General features: G+C 32.2%; 2 protein-coding genes and 1 pseudogene across 7 annotated transcripts; 2 read left to right on the plus strand and 1 right to left on the minus strand.

Moving 5' to 3' along the window:
• The first annotated feature begins 6,133 nt into the window (after positions 1–6,133).
• GT-2A (trihelix transcription factor) lies at positions 6,134–7,815 on the plus strand. The gene is given in 2 exon segments (NM_001249701.1): positions 6,134–6,363; positions 6,543–7,815. Coding segments are annotated over 2 exon segments (1,503 nt in total).
• A 7,648-nt stretch (positions 7,816–15,463) lies between these two features.
• LOC100789527 (uncharacterized) lies at positions 15,464–15,916 on the plus strand (annotated as a pseudogene).
• Positions 15,917–16,965: 1,049 nt separating this feature from the next.
• Positions 16,966–27,289, minus strand: LOC100526896 (uncharacterized). 6 transcript variants are annotated; one of them, XM_041014997.1, is made up of 10 exons: positions 26,358–27,289; positions 26,182–26,275; positions 24,544–24,597; positions 21,675–21,951; positions 21,389–21,418; positions 20,058–20,156; positions 19,064–19,169; positions 18,295–18,595; positions 18,140–18,194; positions 16,966–17,192 (listed from the first exon to the last, which is right to left on the minus strand). In XM_041014997.1, exons 4-10 carry the CDS (start codon positions 21,798–21,800, stop codon positions 17,118–17,120), a joined length of 792 nt encoding a protein of 263 aa, XP_040870931.1. In that variant the 5' UTR covers positions 21,801–21,951; positions 24,544–24,597; positions 26,182–26,275; positions 26,358–27,289; the 3' UTR covers positions 16,966–17,117. The 6 variants fall into 6 exon arrangements, 5 of the variants coding, with proteins under 5 accessions (XP_040870931.1, XP_040870928.1, XP_040870930.1 ...); XM_041014994.1 differs by having other exon boundaries at positions 26,146–26,275; XM_041014996.1 differs by having other exon boundaries at positions 26,353–27,289.
• Positions 27,290–27,937: the final 648 nt, after the last annotated feature.

Consider the following 27,937-nt stretch of genomic DNA (forward strand, 5'->3'; position numbering starts at 1 on the left):
GCCGATAAACATTGGGGTAATCTAGATCGTTTTTTTTTATAACCATATGACCGATCTCATTTTGTTTTTTGCTACAGATATGTCTCAGATGCGGAGAAAAATATGTCACAGAAGGTTATATCTACATATATCCCTCTACGCCAAAGAAATTTCTGTCCACAATATTTATCCTCTATATATATACATATATCAATCATTCTTAAACAACAGAAATATATATATCTCTATATATATATATATATATATATATATATATATATATATATAAATTATAAAACAGAAATTATAAAAAAATACTAATAATTTAACATTACGGAAGAAGGTCTTCCGGAAGTGGTGAAGGCCAATTCCGGAAGAAGTTCTTCCGGAAGTAGTTTCCGGAAGCACTTCTTCCGGAATTGGCCTTCGTAATTTCCGGAAGACCTTCTTCCGGAAGTGGTCATTCCGGACCTTCCTCCTTCTGTGCCTAAAATTTCTTCCGGATACACTTTTTACTGTTTTTCTTCTCTAAAAACTAACCGGAAAACGAAATAAACGCGTACCTCCGACAAAATAGGAACAACAGCCACTAATAAAACTTCAAATACGGAACACGGGACCACCAAATCTTCAAATACTTCACTTCACGGGACCACCAACAGACTGCTGAAGGGACCACCACCGAAACAACAGCAAACGGAAGAAACAAACAAAGCAAACGGAAGAAGAAACAAAGAAAGCGCAGTAAAACACAGCCTGAAGACGTTAATTTAAAGAAATTTACACAAGGGCAAAATCGTCATTACATACGCATTAAATATTATTTTATTTTTACTTATTATTATAAAATAAAAATTCTTTTTTCTTCATTTTGTTATAAAACAATAATCACGTTTAGGAATTAATTAATTTTTATGGTTTAAATTAATATTTGACATGCGCGTAAAAAACAAATTATAAATATTAGTCATAATTACGTTCACTAATTATTTAATTATTTATGCATAATAATATTAATTATTTTATTATTTAATTATTTATGCATAATAGTATTAATTATTTTATAAATTAGTTTATGCAATTAAAAGTAATAAAGGAGACAAAATAAAATATTTGTTAAAAAAAAAAACTAACTTCCGGAAGAAGCTTCTTCCGGAAGACAATGGAATTCTTCCGGAAGAAGCTTCTTCCGGAAACATTCCGGATGACGTTCTTCCGGAAATTGTCTGTGAGTACTTCCGGAAGACACAAATTAATCTTCCGGAAGAAGATTCTTCCGAAAACTTTCCGGAAAAATTATTTCCGGAACTTTTCCGGAAGAACCTTCTTCCGGAAGAATAATTGCTGAAGGGCAGTTTCGCCACTTCACTGTTTGCTGGGTGCCCCAGCAATAATGCTGGGTGCATGTAGCAACTCCCATTATACGCGATGCGAGACCCACATACAACTACTCACTAACAATTAATTTGCTGGGCTCCAGTCAAATGGTACCAATCTACTTTAGAATCTCTGGGCCCTTATAAGAGATGAATGTGATGGCCTGCAAATTTGGATTAAAGTTAGGGAGTATATTGTGTATAGTACGAATATTTTTTTCCATTTTAGATGGCTTTCAAAATTATGTTAAAAATAAATATTAGATATTATAAATAATATAGACGCATAATTAATTTGGATGAAAATTTAAAATACATTAAAATGAAAAAAATATTAAAAAAATCTTATATAATTTAAGGCTCTTCTTATTCCCACTCTTTTAGTAGGCATTTTATATATTCTTTTCTCTAAGTGCATTTTACATACTATTCCCATAACTAACAAAAAAAGTTTCCATCTCAACAATCTTAAACTATCCTCTTTATTTTTAACCAACAAAAAAATCATTTTCAATCTACTATTTTTTTAACTTAAATTTCAATATTTTAAAATATTACCAGTCATTAAAAAATATATCACAATTTAAGTTGTTGGTTGTAAGTTGCATTTTTTTTTTGGAATTAGCATTAATCAATTATTATAGAGTTGTATATCAACTATGAAAATAATTAGTTTAACTTTTTGTCTGATGATAAATAATGGATATTATGTTGGATTCTTTTATGTGAGTTCCTTTATGGTGGATTGGGCCATTCATTGTGTAGCCTATGAAGAGGCGCTTGGCTATTGCTAGTGAGTTAGTAAATTGACATCTCATTACTCAATTTTCACACATACAAAAAACTCACTAAAAAAAATGGGTAGTTTGCTCTCAAGATAATAACATAAAATTTTGTCATAAGATAAAGTCTCTTGGACCCAAAGATGAATAAATATGCACTTTGTTGATCTTTTTTATTACATATAATGACTACAAACAATATTAGTCATCATAAGTAATAGAAAGATCAAAAAATTACACATGTTATGGGTATAAGCCCTTGTAAGGTCTTATGGGTCTTATCTCTTAAAACCTAATTTAAGTATGATCCATTATCCATACATCACAGACAATTTTCCAAACAAAAAAAAGTAACTTAATTTCTTTATCTTATTAACCCTTGTTAGTCTAATTTTAGGGATGTTGGATTTCTCCATTCCATGGATTTTTTAGTCCTAAAACATGTAGTGTTAAGACATACCTGACATGAAGAGTTAAAGATGAATTAATCTCATGTTGTCCTCAAACTCCTACATGGCATCCTCAAAAGTAAGCCCCTTCTAAACAACTTTAACTAAAGGAATGGTCTTGTTTTTTTTTAAGTTTACACGTATTGATCAATAACCAATGTTAATTTTGACTCAAATGTAAGATCTGGACTTAATTGTATTGACCTAATTCTTATGACATAAGAAGGATCTTTGACATATTTTGAGTTGGAAAATATGGAAGACATCAGGAGCTTGGAAAAATAGGGAGGTAAATCAATTTGATAGGCCACTAACCTAACTTTTTAGAGGATTTGGAATGGACCAATGAAATAAAGATTTAGCTTTTGAACCCTAATCTATGGTTTGAATGGTTCTCTTGGTTTGGCCATTTAGCTAGGTATGGTAAGCAATGTTAAAACTAAGCTTAGTTCCTAAAGCCTAATTGAGTGTCTTACAAAATCTAAAGGTAAAACTAGGATTTCTATTTGACACGATGTTAATCGGCTCACCATGCAACCTAACTTTTTGTTGAAGGTAAAGCTTGGCTAACTTTTCTAATGACAAAGTGGCTATAATAGATAGGAAGCCCATAACAAAACCAATGGACACATTTTTCTGTTTCCACTATGGAATCTCTTAGGGTTACAACAAGCTTGACGAAATTTGATTCCCAATCTTGACTTGTTGACAAGTTAAACGCTTGGATACAAACTCAATTATGTCATTTTTCATGCCCAACCACTAAAACACCTTTTTAGATCCTGGTACATCTTAGTAGTTCTAGGATGTATTGATAATCTACTTCTATGGGTTTCTCCTAAGATTTGGTCTCTCAACCTACCATCGTTAGGGACACATAATTTTTTTTTTGGAAAAAGAATAGTACTACTTTTAGCTTAAAAAACCATTGTTTCTTTTTGTTTTTTATTTATAGTCCTAAGTCTATACCCCATGCCTTCTTAATATGCTCCCAAATCATATGAAATCTCAATCCAATGCAATTCTATAATATGGTCATGCAAGGACATATCTAGATTGAGATTCTTAATCTCTTTTATAAGTTATATCTCATGCACCATCATGGAAGAAATGTGTAGAGATTTTTTACTCAAGGCATCTGCCACTTCATTTACTCAACTTGGGTAGTACTACAACTCAAAGTCATATTTTTCAGGAACTTCATCCCCTTCCTCTATTATATGTTAAGCTTTCTCTCATCAAAAAAGTATTTTAGGCTTTTCTGGTCACTATAAACTTCATACTTGACACCATACAAATGATGACTCCACAACTGGGAGCTTAAGATCATGGATTGGATAATGTTTCTCATGTAATATTAGTTGTCTATTAGCACAATAACAAATATTTTTTCAACAATTATTATTTAACATCAACTATGATTAAGGCAAGTCAAAATTTATAAAATAAAATATTAATGACATCAATTAGTGTTGATCCAGTGTCAGAGTCATGTTGACACTAATAGCGCTAGTTTGGAGACTATTTCTAAGTGTTTCTCACTAATTTGTATTTTTCGTGTAATGCATATTGTCACCTACTTTTATGTCATCATATTTTTATTCATAAATAAATTCAGTTATATTATTATTAATTGTTATTATTGGTGAAATAAAAAATGCATATCCAATAAATACATTTGATTTTCTTTTCTTTTATAAAAAACAAAATTAAAATTATTGTATGCAAAAAAATTAATCATTTAAATTATCCAATAATAAACATAAAATCATGTACGTGTAAGTATCATGATTAAACTTTTAGTTAATATATTCTATCGGAGAGCTTAGTTGTACTTGTACATTGTAGTTCATGGGGATGAAAAAAGAGGTGATAAAGATAAAAGCGAAAAAAGAGTTTAAGAAAACGACAAGACTGGACCTTGCGTGAGGAGTGTTGGAACGGTTTACGTAACTCAATTACAATTAGGATGAATGCTGTCGTTTTCTACTGTAACAATGGATAGCATTTTCAAAATGAAATTCCAAAGTTACTCAACCAACCAAATAACAATAGATTACGATAAAATTATATTAAAAAAAAGCATACCACGCCGGTAAATTAGACTATCAACGATAGTCACAGATAAGGATGGTCACAGTTTTCAATCTCATCTGTAATATCTCCACTTGGTAGTAAATTCCTGATGATCTTATGGCAATAACAAAACGAAAAGCTTCACTTTCACGGTAATTTAATTTCAATTTTTTTTGGTACATATTCTAGGTTTGCTTTGCACTACTTTTTTTTTTTAATCTCTATCAATATTCAATGTTGTAGGAAAAGAATTAATATAGAAAAAAATTGCCAAGCATCAGGTATGATTAGACTGGGTGTCGCCGCTTTAGCTAATAGCTATAAATAAACATAATTAGTTGTCCATTGGACCATTCCCATTATTTTATCAGTTTATAATTCGTTATTAACAAACTCAACCTTTAATACAGTCACTCTTTTTGTGAGTGAAGCATGTAAACTCTGATAATTTCAAAACAATATATTTTTCAAAACACAATTATTTATTACTGTTGGTCAATTATATTATCCTATCCCACAAACTGAAAGAGTGATGCGTACTACCTGAGACCCAATTGTGTGCCCTAATTGACGCAATATGAAAAGAAAAGAATTAATATAATGTAATACAATCGTTGAATAATCTTATTTTTTAAATAGGTGATTATAATTTATTCTTATTTTATGTATATGAAAAAAGATTTATTGAAAAAAGGGAAGAAGAATGAATATTTTAGTTTTTTTACCGACAGGCAAAAATACGGTCGTGGCGCGCAAGTTTATGGCACACGTAATTGTGATTTGTGTGTGGCGTGGGGCAAAGGCAGCGGTGAGGCAGAAACGCGCAGAACAAGAATGTGGGCTCTGTGGGCCTCCTTCCCCTTACGAACCCAATTCCATTACCACACAATAATAAAAAAGAAGAAGAAAGAAACTGACTTTTGCTTCGGCCACAAGTGTCCTTTTCCTTCTTCCCTCTTTCCCCGTTTTACCCCTTCCACACCCAGCAAGAGGATAAAAAAAGCCCACAAATATTGACCGTAGCTGTCAATTTTTAATTTGGCTCCCTGCGTGCAAAAGGTCAACAAACTTAGCACAAGTGGGTAAAATATTGTAATGACGTGTTGATAGGAATCTATCTGATCTTCTCACTCTCCCCCATTTCACTTCTTTTTATATTTTTAAGTTTTTTTTTTTATAAATAATATATAATGTAACCCCCTATTATTATTATCATTATTCACCTTTCAAATTTCAAAATGCTCTCTCTTGTCTAAACTTGTAAGTAACAATAATGGTATGGTAGAAGTAGTAGTCGCCCTTGAAATAACACAAACAATACGAACTCTCCCCAACTCAAAACAACACACAAACTCCAGTTACTGAAATTACCCTTTTCCATTTTTTCCCCCTAAATTTCACCGACGCTGTCTTTTTTCTCTTTTGCCCTCACCCTTTTGAGAGTTTCATAGCTGTAACTTGGGTGTAACCGATGCTGGAAATCTCAACTTCACAGGAAACCCCGCTAGAGAACGCGGACGGCGGCTCCGCGGCGGTCTCGGACGGGTCGAAAGCCGAGCACGGCGAGGACGATGACCGGAATCCCGCCGCGAACCGGTGGCCGAGAGAGGAGACAATGGCTTTGCTCAATATAAGGTCCGAAATGGACGTTGCTTTCAAAGACGCAAACCTCAAAGCCCCTCTCTGGGAACAAGTCTCAAGGTCAGTTCCTTCTTTTGTTTCCCCTCTTTCCAACTAAAACCCCTTCTATCATTCCTTAATTAGTAGTAATAATAATAATAATGTTACACATAAATGTATAATGTATGTATAGCCTAAGCTGAACAATTTTATTTTTGAATGAATTAATTAGAGGTTTGTATGTATGTGTATATATTCAGGAAATTATCGGAGCTAGGTTATAATAGGAGTGCGAAGAAGTGCAAGGAGAAATTCGAGAACATTTACAAGTACCATAGGAGAACTAAAGAAGGTCGTTTTGGAAAATCAAACGGTGCAAAAACTTACCGATTTTTCGAGCAATTGGAAGCTTTAGACGGAAACCACTCACTTCTTCCTCCGACAACAACCGACAACAACAACAACAACAACAACGTTGGTGATGATGTTGTCCTGAACGCGGTTCCGTGTTCGGTTAGTGCGGCGGCGCACGAGCACTCGAGTTCGACGACGTCGTGTTCGGGGAAGAAGAAGAGGAAGCTGACGCAGTTTCTGGAGGGGTTGATGAGGGAAGTGATAGAGAAGCAAGAGACGCTGCAGAGGAAGTTCGTGGAAGTGTTGGACAAGTGTGAAAAAGATCGAATGGCGAGGGAGGAAGCGTGGAAGAAGGAGGAACTCGAAAGGATCAAGAAAGAACGCGAGCTTCTGGCTCAGGAAAGATCAATTGCTGCTGCCAAAGACGAAGCTGTTCTTGCTTTTCTTAGAAAGTTTGCAGAAGCAGAAGACACGGTGCAGTTACTCGAGAAAATTCAGGTTCAAAACGACAAACAGAAAAACATGAAACAAAATGGCGGTAATGATAATGCTAATGGAGGTGGTGGTGTCGCAGTTGTCACTGATATGGATAAACAAGAATGTGGAAATACTAATGTTCGTGTTAGTGTTGGGAATTTTGTGCACATGAGTAGTTCTCGTTGGCCGAAGGATGAAGTGGAGGCATTGATAAGGTTAAGGACTCAAATTGATGTGCAGGCACAATGGAATAGTAATAACAATAACAATAATGGGTCTAAAGGGCCTCTTTGGGAGGAGATATCTTCAGCTATGAAGAGCCTTGGTTATGATCGAAGTGCAAAGAGGTGTAAAGAGAAATGGGAGAACATAAACAAGTACTTCAAGAGGATAAAGGAGAAGAGCAAGAGGAAGCCTCAGGATTCCAAGACGTGTCCTTATTATCATCACCTTGAGGCTTTGTACAGTAAGAAGCCTAAGAAGGTGGATCTTGGGAACGAGTTGAAGCCTGAGGAGCTGTTGATGCATATCATGGTGAGTCAAAGTCAAGAACAGCAACAGCAACAAGAGATGCAGACTCAGACTCAGTCACCATCTGAAGATGCTGAGAGAGATCAGAATCAGGGAGATAATGAAGATCAAAGTGAGTATCAGAATCAGATGGTTGATAATAATAGTCCTTCCATTGCAATTATGAGTTAAAAAGCTTGGTTTCAAGAGATTCTTTCTTTAGTATGCTAAAATTGAACATCTTCTCTGATGACAACCAACGTGGGTTCCTTTGACTTTCCAACTATTCATCAACAAGAGCAGGAGAAGATTTCAATATTTCATTTTGTTGCTGGGTTTAGGTGGTAGTAAATACAAATCAATCTCAAGGGTGTTGTTTTTGTATGTATTACAGTACACTGTATTTTCCAATTTTCCAATTTTCAACTCTTCATCGTTTTTTTTTCTTTTCTTTAGCGAACTTGGTAGATGATACCAGGAACACCTGCACAGAGAAAGAGAGTGATTTACCTCTTAGTGAAAAACAAAGTCACTGGGCGTGTTATTTTAATATTATAAACTTTTCTTTCCCTAGAAGTTTGTAAACCCATGCGTGATCAGGTGGGAAACGGTTGGATTTGTTTGCTTGTGACAATAAACAATGGCACAGTGGTGAACAGTGAACTGAATGATAATGAGAGTGCGTTTTTGTATTGAGTTATAATAATAGTTTTACAATAAATTTATTTTTTAATCTTCTTTATCAATTCATTTAGAAAAAAAATAAGAAATGTTGATAAATTATAAGTAAGAAGTGTTTAAAGGAAATGGATGTTTACTCGTCATTACTCTGTATCTTATCTTGCACTTTTTCTCTTCCTCTTCTTATCTTTTCTTTCTTGTATTGTATCTTTTCAATTGTAAAATAAATGTATATAGCATGTACAATGATATTTCTATTTTTATTTAAAGTAGCGAAATGGACGATTACATCACGCGCGGGGCATTGGCTATCGTGTTGGATGGATATGTTTGTGCATCTTACTTCTGGCCAAAGTTGTGCTTAACTCCTAACTTTTAGGGGTAAATGTAATCACTTAAGCATTATTGGCTCTGGCAAAGTAATAGGAAGCTCAAGTACGTAATGAATTGAACGTCTCCAAGTTAAAGTAGAATGGCCTTTATCTTTCGCGAGAATATTTGGGAATTTATACACGAGTTTATACTCTAGTATTGACTGAATGATCTTGTAGACTCCAACTATCACGGTCGTTGGAGTAAATTTTGAGAAATGATTATACATTTATTCTTACATTTTTTTTTATTACTACTACAGTACTGTAAATTATTTTTATTTTATAAACTAAAATTAATTTATGTACTTCCATTTTATAAAATTTTTCTCATTTGAGTTTTATAAAAACAAATTTTAACTTATATAAATTAATTTTGAAGAAACTTAATTCAATTTATCATTTTATTCAAATAGAACTTCTTGTAAAGGACTTAATTATCCATTCCAACTTATAAGGAGCATTTCATGTCACAAGCTTGGAAGAAAGAAGAACCCCTAAGCATTAAGATAGAGCTTGGAAGAAAGAAGAACCCCTAAGCATTAAGATAGAATATATGTTGACTTCATTTATTTTTTATAGGATTTGATATATCACAGAAAAAATACTTTTGTAAATGTAATGAATCTGCTTTTTTGTTAAGGAATAATGAAATATATGATAATAGACTTGAAGTGGTTGCTTTTTAAACAAAATAAAAACTACAAATCAAAACTTGACGGTAAAGAAACTAAAGAGTAAATAGATATTTTGGTTCTTGACTTTTGACCCATTTTATAAATTAGTCCCTATCTTTTTGAAATATTAAAAATAATCTCTATCTTTACATAAGTTTTGCTAAATAATTTTTGCCGTTAAATTTAAAAGTAACGCCATTAATGAGGTGCATTGTTGGCAATTTTAATGACATATAGACTATCCAACGTGGCAAAATGACAACAATTTATATATGAAGGATGAGCAAAATGACAAGGCGATGCACATCTTCCATTGTGGCATTGGCGAATGGTTCTACTAAAAAATGTTGCTACTTGCATACATGGAGAAATCAAAACCCATTAGGAAGAAGATGGAGTGAGGGGAGGAAAAAAATGGAGCGAGGGGTACAAATAAGACTGAGGAGAAACACACACTTAAGACTCCACCATGTTTGAATTGAGATGAGAGAAGCTTTAGAAACCCTAATTTGAGGAAGAAGAAGCAAGTGAAGAAGAAAATATTTAACAACTTTTTAGATTTTGCATCAAAATACAGTCTACGTGTCAAAATCTGGGACACTTTGTCATGTTAAATAGTCTATGTGGCATTAGAATTGTCAATAATGCACCTCACTAACGATGTTACTCTCAAATTTAACGGCAAAACCTATTTTGCAAAATTTATGCAAAGATATGAACTATTTTTAACATTTCAAAAAGATAAGGACTAATTTATAAAAGGGGTAAAATACCTATTTACTCGAAACTAAAACTAAAAGTTACTATATTTATAAAGAACAAAATTATGAGTAAGATTTAATATGAAATACTTTTTCAATAATATACCATATCGATTAACTTATAACATTTTTTTTGAGGGCCAAATATAAAATTTAAATTATACTATTTTTTAATTAGCATATTAAATGTAACCAACCACTAAAAAAATTTATAATAATTTATCACAAATAAAAAAATCATAATTATATAAATCATAATAAAACAAAATAAGATTATAATGATGTCGAGGAAAGAAAAGAGATTTAGTTTTAAAATTCATTGGAGCAATTCTAATGATACAAATATTTATTTTATTTAAATATCATATTTGAAGCTTTAAAAGTAAAATTGACACTAAAGTTTGGCAAGGCAAAATTTATTTTTTTAACCTAATAAAAACAATACATTCTCTGCTTCAAAATATGAAACAATATTCTTTCAATTCTTTTTTTTTAAGAAACATTTAGAAAAAAAATAGAAAGCTTAAAATGGTTTATACTTTTTGGGACCTTATCTATCTTGATTTGTGATGATTGCTGCTCGTATTTTCATTGTGTAAAAAATAAGAAGCATCGTGGACATGTCTTGAAATGTAGTGCCAGCTAGAGGAAAATGCACAGTATGCAAAAGGTAAAAAAAAATATTTTAAATAAATAAGTGAAGATGAAATTAAGAAAATAATAAAGCCAGCAATCTTATTTCCATGGTAAAAAAAGGTAAAAGAATTTTAAGTAACTTCTGAAAATAAGTTATAAATTGTATTAAAATAAGTTCGTATGCTTAGAAAAAAGAGTATATTTTGATCAAACTAGCTTACGAACACCTAGTCAAATAGTTCATAAGCTACTTTATAATATTTTTTTGGAAATTTTAACATGTCATAAAGTTTTTTTCACCGTGAACAAAAATTGACATCACGGAGGAGCATTCGACCTTTGTTGAGCAAAAGTGGATCCTGGACAATGTTTTAGTGGCCACTGCTTCAGAAGTGCATTGCAGAGGACCAATCGGCCTTTGTTGAGCAAAGGTCGATCCTGGACAATGTTTTAGTGGCCACAAAAATAATTCACTACATGAAATGTACGAGGAGGTGGCTCTGAAAATAGACATTAACAAAGAAAATGACCATGTTGACTAGGGCTATATGAGAGCGATTATGCTTAAGATGGGTTCTGATGTGAAGTGGTGAACTGAATGTCCATGTGCATTGAGTCAAGAAGGTAGAAGCTTGTGGGGATCTCCATGGGGTTGAGGATTTGTAGAGTTGCACCCGTGGTGAGTCACTTGTTGTTCGCGGATGATAGTTTTTTATTCTTCCAGGAAAATGAAAAGGAATGTTTGGCTATGAAGAATATCCTTCAAACATATGAGTGCTTTCTTATTGCCTGAGTCCATTGGTGATGAGATTCAGCGGATGCTCAATTCTTTCTATTGGGGTTCTAGACAAAGGAACAGGAGAGGGATAAACTGGATGAGCTGGATGTTGGGTTGTCTGGACTCACTATGTGGAATAAAGATACAAATGAAAAAATTCATTTTGTTTCACTTATTTAAATAAAAAAGAGTCTAATTAAGGTGAGAAAGGAACTCATCTGAGAGAGAAAAATAATTAAAAACATTAAAAGAGAAAGGAAAGAAAAATTATTGTGATTTTTGCGGAGAGAGTTAAATTGGATGAGGTGAAAGAATCTTACCAGAGAAATATGAGGTTTCAATAATCTAGCTATGCTGGGTAAGTAGGGGTGGAGGTTACTATCAAATCCTAGTACTTTGGTGGTCAAAACTCTAATAGTGAACCAGATGGTAGATGGGGTGGAGTCTGAAGGAGTTAATCTTTAAATGTGCTAGAGCCTTTTCTGACCAACATGGACAACTTTTCTTGATGATTTTATGGAGCATATGGAAGAGCCATAATGTTAAATTGTGGGAGAACAAAAAAGTGAGACCCCAAGGCAGATATCATGCATGGCAAATGAGGTTCTGGATAGTTGGAGAAAGGCAAATTAGCACATTGAGCATGCCCATGCTAGGAAGGAAACAGGAGAGATCCTGTTTGGAGAGCTCCTGAGACAGGTAGACTCAAGTGTAATGTGGACGCTTCACTGCATGCAGATCATGGGAGTATGGGGATGGGAATGTGCATTTGAGATGATAGAGGAGAGTTTGTTCGGGCTTGAACGAACTTCAAGAAGTTTCTACCTCTTCCCCACGAGACTGAAGCAGTGGCGCTACTGGAGGCAATTAAATGGTTAAAATAGTTGCATGTCGTGATCGAGCTAGATTGCCACCCAACTTCTAGTTTATGCAATAAACAACAGTAGGGAACATTTATCAGAGTTTGGAAGCATTGTTCAACAATGTAAACCCCTGTTAAATTTGTTGCCAAATGTTAGGATTGGCATTGGGAGGAGACAAACAAACATGGTTGCTCATAGTTTAACTAGGATTTCATGTTTACATGCTAGTCCCAAGGTTTTTAGCAGGATACCCAATTGTATTGCTGATTACATTTTAAGGGAAATGAACCAAGCCTTTTGATTAAAAAATAAATAAAATTGGCATCACGAAAGTAAATTAACTTTCAAGGAATCAACACCTTGCAAATAATTTTAAAAGGTACGTTAGTTCATTAATTTTAAAAGGCTTAATCACTTTTGGTTCATTATGTTTTACACATTTTTATTTTGGTGCATTAAGTTTTAAAAGTTTTATTCTCATTCTTTATGTTTTTAAAATGTATTATTTATTATTTTTTCAATTTTTCATTAAAAATATTAGTATTCTGTTAATTTTTAAATTTTAAAAAAGGAGAAAAATGATACATATATTTCAAAAATATAAAAAACCAAAATGAAACGTTTAAAACTTAATGTAGTAAAGTGAAATAACTACAAAACATAATGATTCAAAAGTGACATTAAATCTTCTAAAATAATTAATTTTACGTAGTGACGACTAAAAATCATCACTATCTTTATTTTATTTTTTAACAAAATAAACAATTTAAAAAAATCATCATCTCCTAGAATCTAGTCCAGATATAAAAAGGTTAAAAATGAAGTACCACACAGATAAAATGATGTCAATACATAATCTTCCTAGAACCATCGAAAATTCTTATATTCTTCACTGAAAAATCAAAACCTTTCATATGTTATTGGGAATAGAAATAGGAGACATTAGAGTAAGAGTTGTTTTCGATAAAAAAAAAAAAACAAAAGCATGATCCTAAATTGTCAAATAACCCAATTTAGAACCAGAAAGTCACAATGTGTCTCTTTGTGAGGTCTACGACCAAGATCTCCACTATTTGTGCATGGTTGGGCCAATCTAACATCCACAATTGGGTCGGACAAAGACAAACAACACAAAGAGGGGTCAAATGGTGTATTTCATTGCAAGATGATTTTTACTAACCCGATTGGTTAAACCTCATCCACAATCGGATATTGTTGGTCTTCTTCTTCACCTTCATCAACACGCTGCTATGGATGCGACAATGAGATGATTGTTGTTGTTAGGTGAAACGATAATTCTAGATGTGTAGGGAGGTTGTGGGAGAGACAAAAAGAGGGTAGGACAACAGTCTTTTTGGGGTTGACGGGAGGAAAAAGTCTCTTACTAGTGTTAGAGAGAATAATTGGTGAATGAATTTATTATTGTTATTAAACTATTAAATTCAATGAATGAATAAATAATGATAATAATAATAATACCAAGCGAAGTAATTGCAACATAAATGGATAAAAAATGACATTAAACCATTTTAAAATTTTAAAGTTAATAAAACACTAATGTTTCTAATATAAAATTGAAAAAAAATATTAAAATGATGTATTTCAAAAACATAAAAAATCATAAAATTTTTAAAACTTAATATATCAAAATAAAAATAACTACAAAGTATAATAAACTAAAAGTGATATTAAGTTATTTTAAAACTAAGCTATATTATTTTTGTAAATAAAAAACTTATATTAGCTAGGTAAGCATGGATATTTAATCACCATTACTACACGACCGTGGTGCCAAGTGATACTACTCATTCACGGAGTATGCTCATTCACCCCTACTGTCAAAAAGGTTTCAACTTCAAAAACAGTGCCCTCACCTCACTCCTCATTCTCCTCTCATTACTCTAACCGTTCGATTATTTCAGTTTGAATATAGAATCTAATCAACCTATTGATCGAGATCCCCAACACTCTGTTTTTATTCAACACTAACATGCTTTAACATACTCTATTTGCTCTCATTTATATAAAAAATTTGTTTTCATATTTATTAATAAAATTAAAACTTTGTTAAATTATATCATTCCTATTTAAAAAATAAATATTTTATTAAACTATCTTTCATTCTAACTTGATATCAAACATAAGTTTCCTATTAAATTAAAGATATTTTAAAAATAATTTTATTAAATAAAAAAATAGTTGAATTTTGCTTGTATCTCATTCTCATTTCTTTTGATATTTATGGCCACTCTTCGTTGGACATGGATTAAGAAAATTTAATGGACCTAAAAATTATTATATTTAAAGGTATATCTAAGAAAATTTCATAAAATAAAGAATGTATACATATAAGTTAAGATAGCTTGAATGAGAAAACTACATTTACATTATTTTAATAGATCAACAATACTAAATAGATAAAATTGATTTTTTCTTCCTAGTATATGATCTGATGCGATCAGACATACACCCTAATGCATGTTTCTCAACGCTGAAGCATCCCGAATAGTTGGAGATTTTGTGATGTTTTGGGTTGGATTAGACTTTAAAATCCTAAAATATCAATTATTTAGAGAAAAAAAGGAGTTAAAACACCAAAAAAATATAAAAAGAATATAGTATTTGAATTTTATTTTTTACTTATAAAAGATAATGAAAGAAGTAAAACACCTCACATCAGTCAACAATCTTTAAATATAATTAAATTAAAGCGAAATAAAAATATAAGTAAACACAATTCTAATAAATTAATTCTATTTCATATTCTCAAGTTAAAAAAAGTAAATACTAGTGCTAAACAAAATGAGGTCAATCAAATTTGAGATAATTCATTACACCGTCTATGTAAAAGTTTTTTTACCAACCCAAGTGGCTAAGTTACCGAGACCAGTGTTACCGTGACAACAAGCATGAGTAAGACTATATTTTAATTTTTAGAATCTTAGACCATTAATTAAGTTTTTTTTTTAAAAAAAATATTATATAAAAATGTAAAAAAATCATAAACAACATAATATTTTACCTTTCAATAAAAATAACATATGCATAGCTTAAAAGCCTATGGATTGGGAGGTAGTAGTATAAGAGTATAGGAGTAGCAATAATAACCTGGGCGAAGAAATGTGGCAACGTTGTTGTCGGGACAAGGACAAGGGAAGAGCTTAGCTTCCATCCATGGCAGAGTACGAAAGCAGCATCCAGCACCAGCACCACTCGAAAGAAACAGCCTTCCAGGCCCTGAACACCATAATCCAGCTCCACTTCGAGAAGAAGCGTGCCATCGACCTCCAGAAGAAGGAGCTCTACAAACTCTTCCAGATATTCTTCATCTTCCTGGCCCTGGCCCAGTCCCCCTGCCTCCAATGCCGCCCCTGATACCTATTTCGGAAAGTTTAAGAGGAATTGGGCTCTGCATTTCGGCTTCTTGATCTTGATCTACGCTTTTATGATCTCTTCCTCTGTCGTTCTTCTTTGCTTTTAATTTCCACTTCAGTGTAGTTCTGGAATCAAATCCATTCTCTTATCATTCGTTCTGTGCATTTTTTATTTATTTTAGTCATTAACCGAGAAACGGTTAGATCCGTAGATTGCTAAGGCCAGTCAAAAGGTCTATATTGCTTTATAGTAAGTAGCCTATGATTATGAGTATATTCTATTCTCTTTTGTTTGAAAAGAATGCATCTTTGAAACTTGAAAGTGTTAAGGAAGAGAAATGATTTTTTTATGTGGTTAATTTTGTTTAAAATGTCAATTGCGGAATTCGAATCCAGGACTTCAATTGGTATTTGTCAAAAAGATTGAATCAGCTTCTGTGGTGAGATTCTTGCTGCATTACACCGTTCTGTGTGGAGAGTAATAGAGCACATAAATCCACACACTTACTGCATTACACAAGAAGGAACTAACCCCACGCCCCATTGGTTGTCCCCAAACACTTTCTCAAGAGCATCTTGTGATCTTTCTTTTGTAGCCTTCAAATATCATAAAAAATATATCTTTTGTGTGCTTGTCTTTTGCCAAACTAGTGCAACGAAACGAGCAATGAATGAGGCAATCTATCTCAAATTCGTGTAAAAGAAACCACTTTTTAAGCTATGAATCACTTCAACTTCCATATCGATACATTTAAGATAGCGTTTACTCAATCTGTTACGAATTAATGCATAAATTCTGTTCTATATTTAATACATTGAAAATAGAATTTAATTTTAATAATTTCTCGCATTATCAATCCATTAAAAAATATTCTATAATTTTAAAATAATTGATTATAAAAATCAACAATTTTAAAAAACCTTTACACTATTAAATGAGTGTAAGTCTGTAACAAACCTTTATATTGTTACTATATTCTAATTAAGTTTTTAAAAATAAAACAAAAATAGACATGAAATTATTATAAACATAACGAAAGGAAAAACATGATTGTTCCATTGCATTCCATCCTGATTCTGTTAACAAATCCGCATGAGATGATCATTTTGCTTTGTAGTAATTACTCTTTAAAAAATGTCTAATGATCATCAAATCACAAGATATAACTCTAAGGGAGAATCCCATAGTCGGAAAATTATATTTGCGTCAAAAAATTAACTTCTTTTCCACTAAGAGAGTGCAATTATGACCTTACTGTGAATTAAATGCCAACCCAAAATAATAAATTTAATCGTACAACATTGATCAATTGAGATGGATATCTTTACTGACTTGAAGCTGTAACAAGCCACCTAAGATGGGGCGAGAGCATTGCATAATGTTTTGTATGCATTTACACACAGTTTGAATTTTTCTTCAGCCATTGCCTGCCATCACATAAAGGTAAAGCGCAAACATGAGACCAGATAGCACACTTACAATAACCCAAAGATGAAGAATGAAAGGTGACTTTTGTTGTGCTCAAAACACCTGATATAATTTTTTACAATTCGCTATTCAGAGTGTAACCTATATTTGTCATTCATCCTTCATATATGAAAATAAATTTTCAGTTGTCCCTTTGCAAACATAGAAAACCATTGACCATCAGAGCTGCCTACAATCGATGGAAAACCAGTAAAAATGAACTACATTCTCAAGTTTTGTGCTGAATTCAAGCAATTTGAATCTTCTTTTCATTTTTTAATAAAAGAATGTGCATATACCACAGTCTAAACAGAGATGCACAATACCTATTTGCTGAAAAACCCATCAAAGACATTCGTTACTTCCCATTTTTTTTCCTTCTTTTTTGAAGGGCTGGTTAACAATTTCCAATTTTTAGGGAGACTTTTTATCAATATCAAATTTTAAAAATAACCTACTAAAAAAATTATAGGTAATGATCAGTGAATATTATCCATTGATGCAAAATTCATTTTAATCAATGCAGATATTAGTAGGACTAGTAGTGCACCCTTTATGAGAGGGTGCACCATAAAAGCCACCAGACAGACACAGATGGCTATTTATCCATTGTTCATAAATGTCATAGAAAGTATATAATGCCAATTCTACAGTACTTGTCAACTACTTTTGTGCCTAAAATATATTCATCAAGAGGGTCAACACAAATGGTAGTTCTGGATGGATTATACTTTACACCTACACCCAAGAAGACAGTTTGTAGGTGATACTGAGTTTCGAGTAGGGAGGGTTGGCTGTCAACCTAACATATGAAGTTGTCAATTGTCATACATAATGCCCCTTTCAATTCCAAGTTTCTAACATGTATTTAAGATGCAAATTGGTCAAAGGCATATTTCAAACTCACCTGGGAAGGGCCCTGATGCTTATCAGGATGCCATTTTAAAGCTGATAACCGGAAACTACAAGGGAAATAAACATATATTAGCAGTTTATGTTGTATATATTATCTTTATGTCTGGTAAAAGGTCTTGCACTGAACAGAAATGCTGAAGCACTTACGCATTTTTAACATCTTCAATCTTTAATGGACCTGTTGGAGGCAGACCCAGAACAGTTCTATCAGAACTTGATCCTTCACAACAAGAGTCATCATCTTCATGCTCAGTATCACTTTCATTTTTCCACTTGTTTGTCCTATTTGAATGTTCCCTCCATTCAAACCCAGATGTGGAATGTTCAGAGGAAGAACTTCTCCAATTGTTGAAGGACCATGTATACCATTTGTTACCAAATGTTGCCTGGAATATTTGCTCAGTATGGCCGTCAAAGTCCTCGGAGAAACTTTCTCTTCTGATTTTTCCTGAGCATATAATGGAGATCAGTGGTTAGGAAAGTATGCAAATGTTATTTTAAAGAAACATTCACAAGGAAGTCCCAGATGGCATAACAAAACATCTTCAATCTATGCTCAGATTATTTAGTACTCTGCAATGATGAAATAATAAATTGTAATCACTACATGTGCCAATTTTTTTTTACTATAATGACTATACTTTAAACCTAAATATATTGCTAGAAAAGTGTACTTTCCTTCATAAACATCCATTAAAAATAATTGAATGAAATACATATATTTCCTGAGATTTGAAACATTACAAATGTAACTCAAAATGGGGTAAATTAGGAAAACAATCTTTGCCTACGAAATAAGGGTTGGCCTTTTCATTTTAATCTATAAATGTTGGTGATGTTGAGGGTGGGTTGGGGAAGAAGTGATGGGGAAAAAAATGAAGGAACAAACTAAAAATGTGAACTACAAAGAACTCACGTTTACTTTTCTTTTGTGGTTTTCCACCAGAATGTTGACCAGATTTTGGTTGACCAGACTTTGGTTGATCTTTATTGGAAAATCTACCTTGGTATCCATACTTTTCCTAGGAGGAAGTATAAAACATTGTCATTGTCAATTGTTGACGGTTAGCAATTCCAATGCATACAAATAGAACACAATGTAAGGTATCAAGTACAAGCAAAAACATCTTAGAAATGTGTGAAAAAGAATGAGAAGCATTTTTAGATAAATGTGATTTAATTCCTTAACATCTCTATGATTGTTAGCTGGAGGGGGAGAGGATAATTCTCCAGCCATTGCTCATGGCATATCAGGGAGACAAGTCTTACTCTACTTCTAAATGAGATTGAAATTGATTGTCAGGCTATACTCAGCATGTAGGTTTTAGTTAGTTTTAATTGCAACTAGAACAATAGGCAACACTATGCATACAAAAAACCACAAATTATCGACACAAAAATACCTATCATTCATACAAATAGCCAAAAGGCAATTTGACTCATATGGTAAATGCTTTGGATCCAACAATGAAGTTTGTGATAAAACTATGTAAGAGTGATTTGACTCATACCAGTATAAATCAATCCCTCCCTCCTCTTTCTCTCTCTCTCTCACACACACATGTGGGGTTCGTTAATATACTCTCACTCTTTTTTCATAAAGAGTTTGTTATCAAGCTATACACATGTACTCTTTGGATTTCCCATCCAGCACGTGTTGTCTACAGGCTATTATTTATCATGAGTTCATGAACAATTCATGGAGAAAGTCCCATCTAAATAGTGCAAAATTTTTACTCCAAAAGCCACTAGTTCACACACTTTTAGTCCATCTCTGTTTAATCCACACACACAAATCCTCACCCAGAATTTTTTTAGCAAACACAGGGACAGTAAACAATATAACAGGAATTAGTGATCATAACATAAAATAACAAAGTTTCTCAACATTAAGATCTTAAAAAACATACCTCAAAAGAAAATTTAGAGGCTCCATTATTGTAAAGAAGACTATTGAGAGCTTTCTTTGCGTCAGCACGCTTCTGACGTGTAATAAATTTTATGTGATTCTGAAATTCACATTTCCATCCTCAGTAAAGCAACAATATTAATAATTATATTGATGTCAAACAAGCAGCAGAGTTTTCCCCATAACAGTTATATGAAGTAAAGTAACACATGGGAAACATAATTATGTCAGTCCTAAACTACATGCTAAACAAATTTCCATCTGAATTTCTTAAGAATACAATAGATATTGCACATCAATAAAAAATCTTATAGCATCTAATAGTTAAAAACTCCCTTGAGCTTGAGAAATGAAAAATCAATACAATCTGATCATAGGAGTGCAACCCACTCTAATACATGCAAGACTAAAGATTTGTTCAGCAATAAATGCAAGCTTGCACATAATTTTAGTACTTGGCAAAAAAAATTCATGAACCATAACAGTGCAACAATTGATTCTGAAATTCCTTGTATTTGTAAACAGAAACAATAAAAGATGTCATATGTTAACTAAGCACACTCAATAGTCAAAGAAAACAGGAAAAGATACCGAATATAGTACAAAATGTGAATATATCTTTCCTTCTCTCAACCCTTCCCTGATTTTCTTTTAAATTAGGGCTTGAATCCATTATCTACAAAGGGAAATAGCAGTTTCACTGCATGTCTAATTTAAGGGGTAGAAAATCTTCACCATACAGAAACAGCTTAACAGGTACCAGCTAACTTAGGTGTTGTCATGTGTGAATGTGTACAAGAGGCATTCAACTGGACGTGCCCAAATTGCTGCCCTCTCTCTTTGTTTTGTTCGGACATCAGATATTTTCATATTAGGAAATTCTGTAGAAATTTTGATCTAAAACTCTCACACTGTTCAATGATTGTCCTAGATAAGGATCATTAGAAAATAATTTGAATACTGTTCACAAGTGGATTTTGAAAATAATTCACCACAGACAGCTGGAAGCGTGGACAAATTGAATCTATCAATAACAGCATAGCATATATTTCTCCAATTCAGAATGCATGAGGCTTCATGATCAATTGATCATCAACATATACTAGTTTTCCTTGTATAAACCGGTTTACATGATGGAGAAAATTTAAATTACCAACAATACAATGTATGGTATAATACTTTACAGTGTTAGAACCCATATAATGATCGGTTTGATAAGCTTCTTATATTTATATAAAAAAAAAAAGATCAAAACATATGTGCTAGATCACCTAAGAAAAAGAGCCTATATATTACTTTTTTTTTCCTTCAGTTATATGCTCCAATGCATACCTTAGATGGTTGTTGACCTTTTTTTACATCCTGCAAGTAAAAAAAAATAAAAACATTGTATTAATTTCCAAGCTTTGTCATAGTTAGTAAAAAAATTAATCACTTATCCAAGAAGAAATGAGAACATAAACAACCCAAACTATAAAAGATGATAGACAAACATTTGTTTGTATATCATGTAATGTAAAAGTCTCTCATCTTGTCATATATTGACACCAACACGAAAGCAAATGACCTTTTGGAAATCAAAAAATTTTAAAATAGAAAAAGAAAAAAAAAAACTTACGGAGTTGAATTTGTTGTTCCACTTCTGACAGGAACAAGGAGTGGAATGAAACTGGGAGAAATGCGTAACAGAGGCAATAACGTGAGTCTTTAGAGATGACAAGTTTGGCCATCGTGCTAATTGCATATTGAAGGAGGGAGAAAGCGCTTGCTATGGGCGTGAGTCAGGATGCAACCAAATTTGAAGGGATCTGGAGCTAACGTCGTCGTTTCGAAAGGAGTTTTTTTCGGGGGTTGACGTAAGGCCACAACTACCTTCTCGTTTCTTTCTGGCTCTCCTACATCATAGGAATCATGGAATGAGCAGGCTAAAGCCCACAGGATATGAGCCTTAAAATTGTATTTTTTGTTGGCAATTAATAGTTACACCCTTATTACTAGAAACACCCACTTTTCAATTTACTTGCAATTTTATTTTCTTTTTCAGTATAAACAAACATCTTAACACTATATGTACCCAAAAAAACATCTCAAAACTAATGAATAGTTATTTCATGAATGTTTAACCAATGATATTTTTTTACTTTCTACAACTATTAGTGTCAGCAGCTAAATTTTTTTCCCCAAAAACCAATTAATTAATATTGAACATTTTATTATTGATTTTAATATCTTATAAGATTGAAAGAAGTTCCAAACACCTCTAAAATTGGTTTTAAAAGAGCATTATAAATTCAAATGATACGAAATCAATTATAAATATTTAAAACATTTTACCTTTTTTAAGAGAAAAAGTTTAACATGTTAAAGTAATATGATATGTTAATGTATTAATCAAATATTCCTTTTAAGTAATCAAAGTTTTAAGCAATAACAATTGAATTGTGTGAATAAGCAAACAAAACTATATTTTAATTTCAAACATTTAAACGTTAGAAAATAAAGTATCATATTTAAGTGTTTTTTATTAGCATTATCTACAAAGTACTATTTTTATCAATTCAAGGTAACGTACGCTAACTTTCAACAAAAATAATTTTTAAAAATATTAATTTAAAATACATAAATTTGTAGAATTTAATATAAACACACGCATAAGAGAACTCTCTTAATTATCAATATTCATTCACTCGTTTGAACGGAATACCTGAAAGTTCGCATGTGTTTCCAAAGAGTCCATTTTGAAAAGGTTGCGGGGAAATTTGCAATATTAAACTATTTCCTTTTGGTAGAAAAATCGAAAGATGAGATTCTATAATACAGATTTATTTAAAAATTAGAGTGCTTAAATAATAGATACACCACTGAGATTTCAAATCCATATGCAAGTTCATCAAAGCATAAATATGTCACCCCACATTTCTAATTATGCCCGTTTTCATTTTGGCGAAAGGATTGAGCAACCAACATTAGACTAACATATGCACTTAATTAATGGAATAAAGAGGTGCAATAATCCATATATTCCATTTCATATGGTTGAACTGAAGCCATAACTTGCAATGTTTGTAATACAATCAAGTGGAGCTACTTTTAACAGGGGAATGAATACCTGTGTGTTTATCTTTTATTTTATAGACAGCTGACTGGAGCTGTTATTCTAGCCTTGATAATTGAAAGGTATACAAAGGATATGATTTTTCTGCCTTTTTTTTTTCCCTTTCTTTTAGACTTAATTCCGCTTTTCAGTCCCAATTTTGATTTTTTTAAAGAATTTTACGCTCCAATAAATTATACTGATACATTTTACCCACATTCTTAAAAATATTGTGGATTTTACCTCCTCTCAAATCTCCTTTAAATTTCAAACGACATTAATAATTTCTTAACGATATTTAACTGCCACTAAACAGACATAATTAACATGAGTGTTTTTAACATAGTAATAGGTAAAAGCCGCCACTATTATTAATGACGCAAATGTCTCGAATCAAAGCCAGCAGATGGCGAGATTCATCCACCAGGAAGTTGAGGAATAGGCGAACTAAATTTTTGCCTATGCTTAAGAGGTATTACTACTACAAAGATGATTCTACATTGATTCTAAAATACTTTTAACAACAGTTTTGTTCACGGTTTCATGGGTTTAATATATTTTGTTTGAAATGCTTTTAACTTTATCTTTCTGTTAAATTTAAAATACCTTTAATATTTGTTAGGTTTTAATAGGGTGGTAACAAGTTATATTAGATTGGATTAATTCGGGTAAGGTTTATTTTTTTAAGACAATTAGAATCAAACTAATTAAGATCATATTAGTTTTGTTCAAGTTATCGGATTGTAATTAAAAAATATATTATTATATTTTTCAAATTTTTATCTCTACTCAATAAATATTTTATATAAATATTGAATTTTATGTTAACGAAAGCTAAAAGTATATTTTCAATAAATAATTAATCATCTATTATATGAAAAAATTATAATTATTTACTGCATGAGTATCACTAATTTCTGTTTCCAATATATAGTGAAAAAATGCATAATAAACATGACCAATTTATGACATTTGGTAACACTAAATAAAATCATAAAAAAAAGACCTTATGACATCAATAATAATCATATATATATATATATATATGAACAAAATATAAGAAAAACAATAATCAAATGAAATTTTGTGGTAGCATTCAGTTAGCACACGTATCAAGATAAAGTGATAAAATTAAGTGCGTGGGAGTAAATGATAAGAACTGAAATAAGTGGGTGCAAATATATAAAAATAGAAAAAATAAAATATAAAAATACAAGCTTTTATTCTAAAAATTTATTAAAATAAATAAATTATTGGTCCTTCTGAATTTTGAATAACCTCAGGAGCCATCCAAAATGGTGTTCCTCCAAAGGTCTGTAGTTATCAAACAATTAGCATATCCAGCCAAAATGAAGTGCACTAATTAATATTATCATTAATTAAATATGTTTACCTTTCTCCTTCATATAGCTCTTGTTAACTGTGCAGATAAACCAAAATCTGCAACCTGTAAAAAAGTCATTAAATCTAAATTTACACTATGCAATTACCATTTCACATTTATGGTAAAGTCTAGTGCTACAATATCAAGATGAAGAAGTTGCTCGATAAATAATAAATAAAGAATTACAGAGGTTAAAAAGGAAGATGATAGCTAAATCAAGTAAATAAGCCCAAAACCAATGAAATATAAATTTCCTACATCCACTCCTCAAGAAAATTAACAATAGAGTTCAATCCAGCATGGATAACAAGTTCAGGTTCTGAAAGCATCCAATTGAAAAACCTAAGATATGATTTCCATTCTAAATTGACAAATTCCATGTACAGAGGGTTTGATCATTGAAGCCTAAAAATTGTACAAGGCAGTTGCAACCACAATAATATTTGTGAGTGTACACATTTTGATTCCCTCCAGAAAGAATACACTCAATGATTAATTCATTATTTATACATGATTGTTATAGTTTAAAGTTGTAGAGTTGTCGACACAGAAGTCAACAGTGCATATAGTCGATATAATACGAATACAATATTATTTATATGCTCATTTCTCACGCAACATGAATTCAGATGGAACAAAAATTATATTATACCATTATTTTCCCTTACATGTTACATCTCATTTTTTTCCCAGTCATTTATAATCACATCTATCATTCTCTGCTCCTTTTATTTGTTTCTTTTCATTTCTCTCTTTCTACGGCTCAGATAAAAAAATGAGATGTATTTGGACCATTTTCTGATCAATTTGAAATGTTCAAATTTCAAAGTCAAGGTCCTCGATTGAGACTTAACCAACCCAATCCACAGCCATGTGATCAGTTTATTTACGTACACCACAATCTAAGTGACCAAACCCACAACAAAGGCAGCTAATATGGCACTTCAACCCATGCAGCCTCACTTTGTGGTGGTTCCACTATTTGCTCAAAGGCCACATGATCCTCAGATATGACCGAGCAAGCTGTTTTTTTTTTTTTTTTAACTTCTAGTCAAATTATTGAACTTTGGAAAATCAATATTACTTAACAATAACAAAATATATTTCCTTTTTTTGCTAAAATCATATTTGACTTGAGACAAAATTAATACCAATATTGACAATTAAAATAATGTATATTTTCACCATGTTAGAGTGCTAAAAGAATTAAAAAGCTATTGACAATTAAAATAGTTTCTCAAACCACACCAAACTAAAAAGATATTGACAACTCAACCAGAAAATACCGTATATTTTGGCCTGACCACTTTGTCATTTGACAGTGCAAGGCACAGGGAGCAGCCTAAATTTACTAATTACTACTAATAAGAAAAGGAAGCCAAACCATGTTGAAAATATTTTTATTTAAATATCATTTTGAGGATACGACAATCATTCTCTCTCACCCACCAATGATATTACCTTTTCTTCCTAATTGAAATGAAAACAATGTTTAAACAGAAATGAAAAAAAACTAATAACTTAGTTAGGAAAATGATTGGCACAGGAATTTCAACAAATAGGTGGAATGCATAAAGTTTCATGAAAAAGTGAGAAAAAAAACTTATTCACTTGAAGAACTCAAAGGAACTGAGAGGTCCTCATCACCATCAGGGGGGCCAGCACTGGACTTCCTTCCTTCTTTCAAAGCTTTTCTTATTTCGGCGGCTTTCCACACTGCATATTTTTGTTTCTGCTCTAGCTGTAAAAGAAACTCAAAAAAGCATTAAACATACAAACGTAAATAATGGGAGAATAAAAAGCACCTTACGAATGCACCTTACGATGTCGTCACAGGAGGGGTTCAGCTGCCAAAAAAGAGATCTTAAGGCCCTTCCTTGAAAGATTCACGTTTGTGCATCAAAGCCACCTCCTTCATCAGCCTCGTCGCCCCGGAGAACGGAAACGTCACCGCTTTCTTGGTGCGGGAAATCGCGACATAGATGGTGGGGAGGCGTGTCGGGGGCGGTGGGCCAAGCCAGGGGAGGGGATGATACTGGTGAATGGGTTTCAAGGTTGGAATTGGGAAAAAAAGTGAGTTTCGCTTATCTTATCACTTTTCATTGATTGGTTGTTCAGAAACCAAAGCATTAAGAGTGGTGAAATCCGAAGCGTACGAGTAGAAGATTATAGATTTTATCTATTTTTATTTTTAATAATTATGTAAACAATTTATCATTTTTTTATGTAATTGTTTTTTTTTTTCAACTTTCCATTTATATTTCAACTTAATATGATATTGCATATTAAATGTATGCATTAAAATTTATTACGACTCCCCAAAATTTTAGTTCAAGCTCTGCCACCGCAGTAAAGGGCCATTGCTTCGGCAATCTGAGGTTGGAAGCATGAAAGGGTCAAAAGAGGTTGCAGCAGCCATTATTACCTCTCCTAAGTTAAGGAATTGTCAAAGACTAGAGTGTTTCTGCAACTCCAAATCATATACAGAATTTCAAAAACCTTGACAGTGCTGTGAACATCACCAACTTGCATAATATGGCTCAACCAAGCAGGAAATGAGTCTTGTTCATCTGTTTCAATTCTCACGGCAAGGGTTACCGATTCAGCAGTTTTGGTTTCATGGTTATATATATTGGTGGAATCATCTAAAAATGACATGAAACTTCGAATAATTGTGTAGTATTTGATGAATATCAGTGCTTTGCACTTTTTTCTTCAATTGACCAAATGTGATTTTCGAAATAAACTATTAACCTGTGACATTATTTCCTGTTTCTGTCGCCTCCAACTTCCGTGGTTTATACAAAACAAAGCGAAAAGTAATAAAAAAAAAAATTGTGTGAGGATATAAATTATTCAAAATAAAATAACACCTTACAACCCTATATATTATGATGGAAAGATAATTCTAATTAAATTCTTATAAAAAAATTTGTAATGAAAACATATTGTAAGAGAATATAAAATTATTCAAAATAAAATAATGCCTTACAATCCAATATATTGACTCCTTGTTTTTGGCCTAAAAGGAGTGAGTAAACATTTACATTTAAATTCGCTCTTTCGCACATTTCCCAGGCTTAAAAGAGCTTTGATGTTATGATGGTATTTGTTTTTGGCAAAATTTTGACAACACTCTGGAAGAATATATTTCCTCTTTTCGCATATCATCGCAATCTCATGACTCTAATTAATCCGATGATGCTTGCTCCATGTCTAATGTGGCTTTTGGCATGTGCTCTCTGTTCTTTCCCCACAATACGCTGTATAGTCCTAGAATCAATACGAAGCCTCCTAGAAGACTGATCAAAGCAATAACTGAATTAATTAATCGGTAATTTTAATTTAAAGGAGAGACTAATACATTGTCACGTGTATTTTTAGATTGATTATATTCCATCAC

This window comes from Glycine max, chromosome 4 (genome assembly GCF_000004515.6).
Source record: "Glycine max cultivar Williams 82 chromosome 4, Glycine_max_v4.0, whole genome shotgun sequence".
NCBI lineage: Eukaryota > Viridiplantae > Streptophyta > Magnoliopsida > Fabales > Fabaceae > Glycine > Glycine max.

What these genes read in the sequence shown, in the direction of transcription:
- LOC100526896 (XM_041014997.1), bottom strand. Translation starts at nt 21,800, where the DNA reads ATGCAATTAGCACGATGGCCAAACTTGTCATCTCTAAAGACTCACGTT. An exon ending in ATTGAAGATGTTAAAAATGC is followed by an intron (nt 18,195 to 18,294) that starts GTAAGTGCTTCA and finishes TTTCCCTTGTAG; the next exon opens with TTTCCGGTTATCAGCTTTAA. An exon ending in AGCATCAGGGCCCTTCCCAG is followed by an intron (nt 17,193 to 18,139) that starts GTGAGTTTGAAA and finishes ATGTGATGGCAG; the next exon opens with GCAATGGCTGAAGAAAAATT.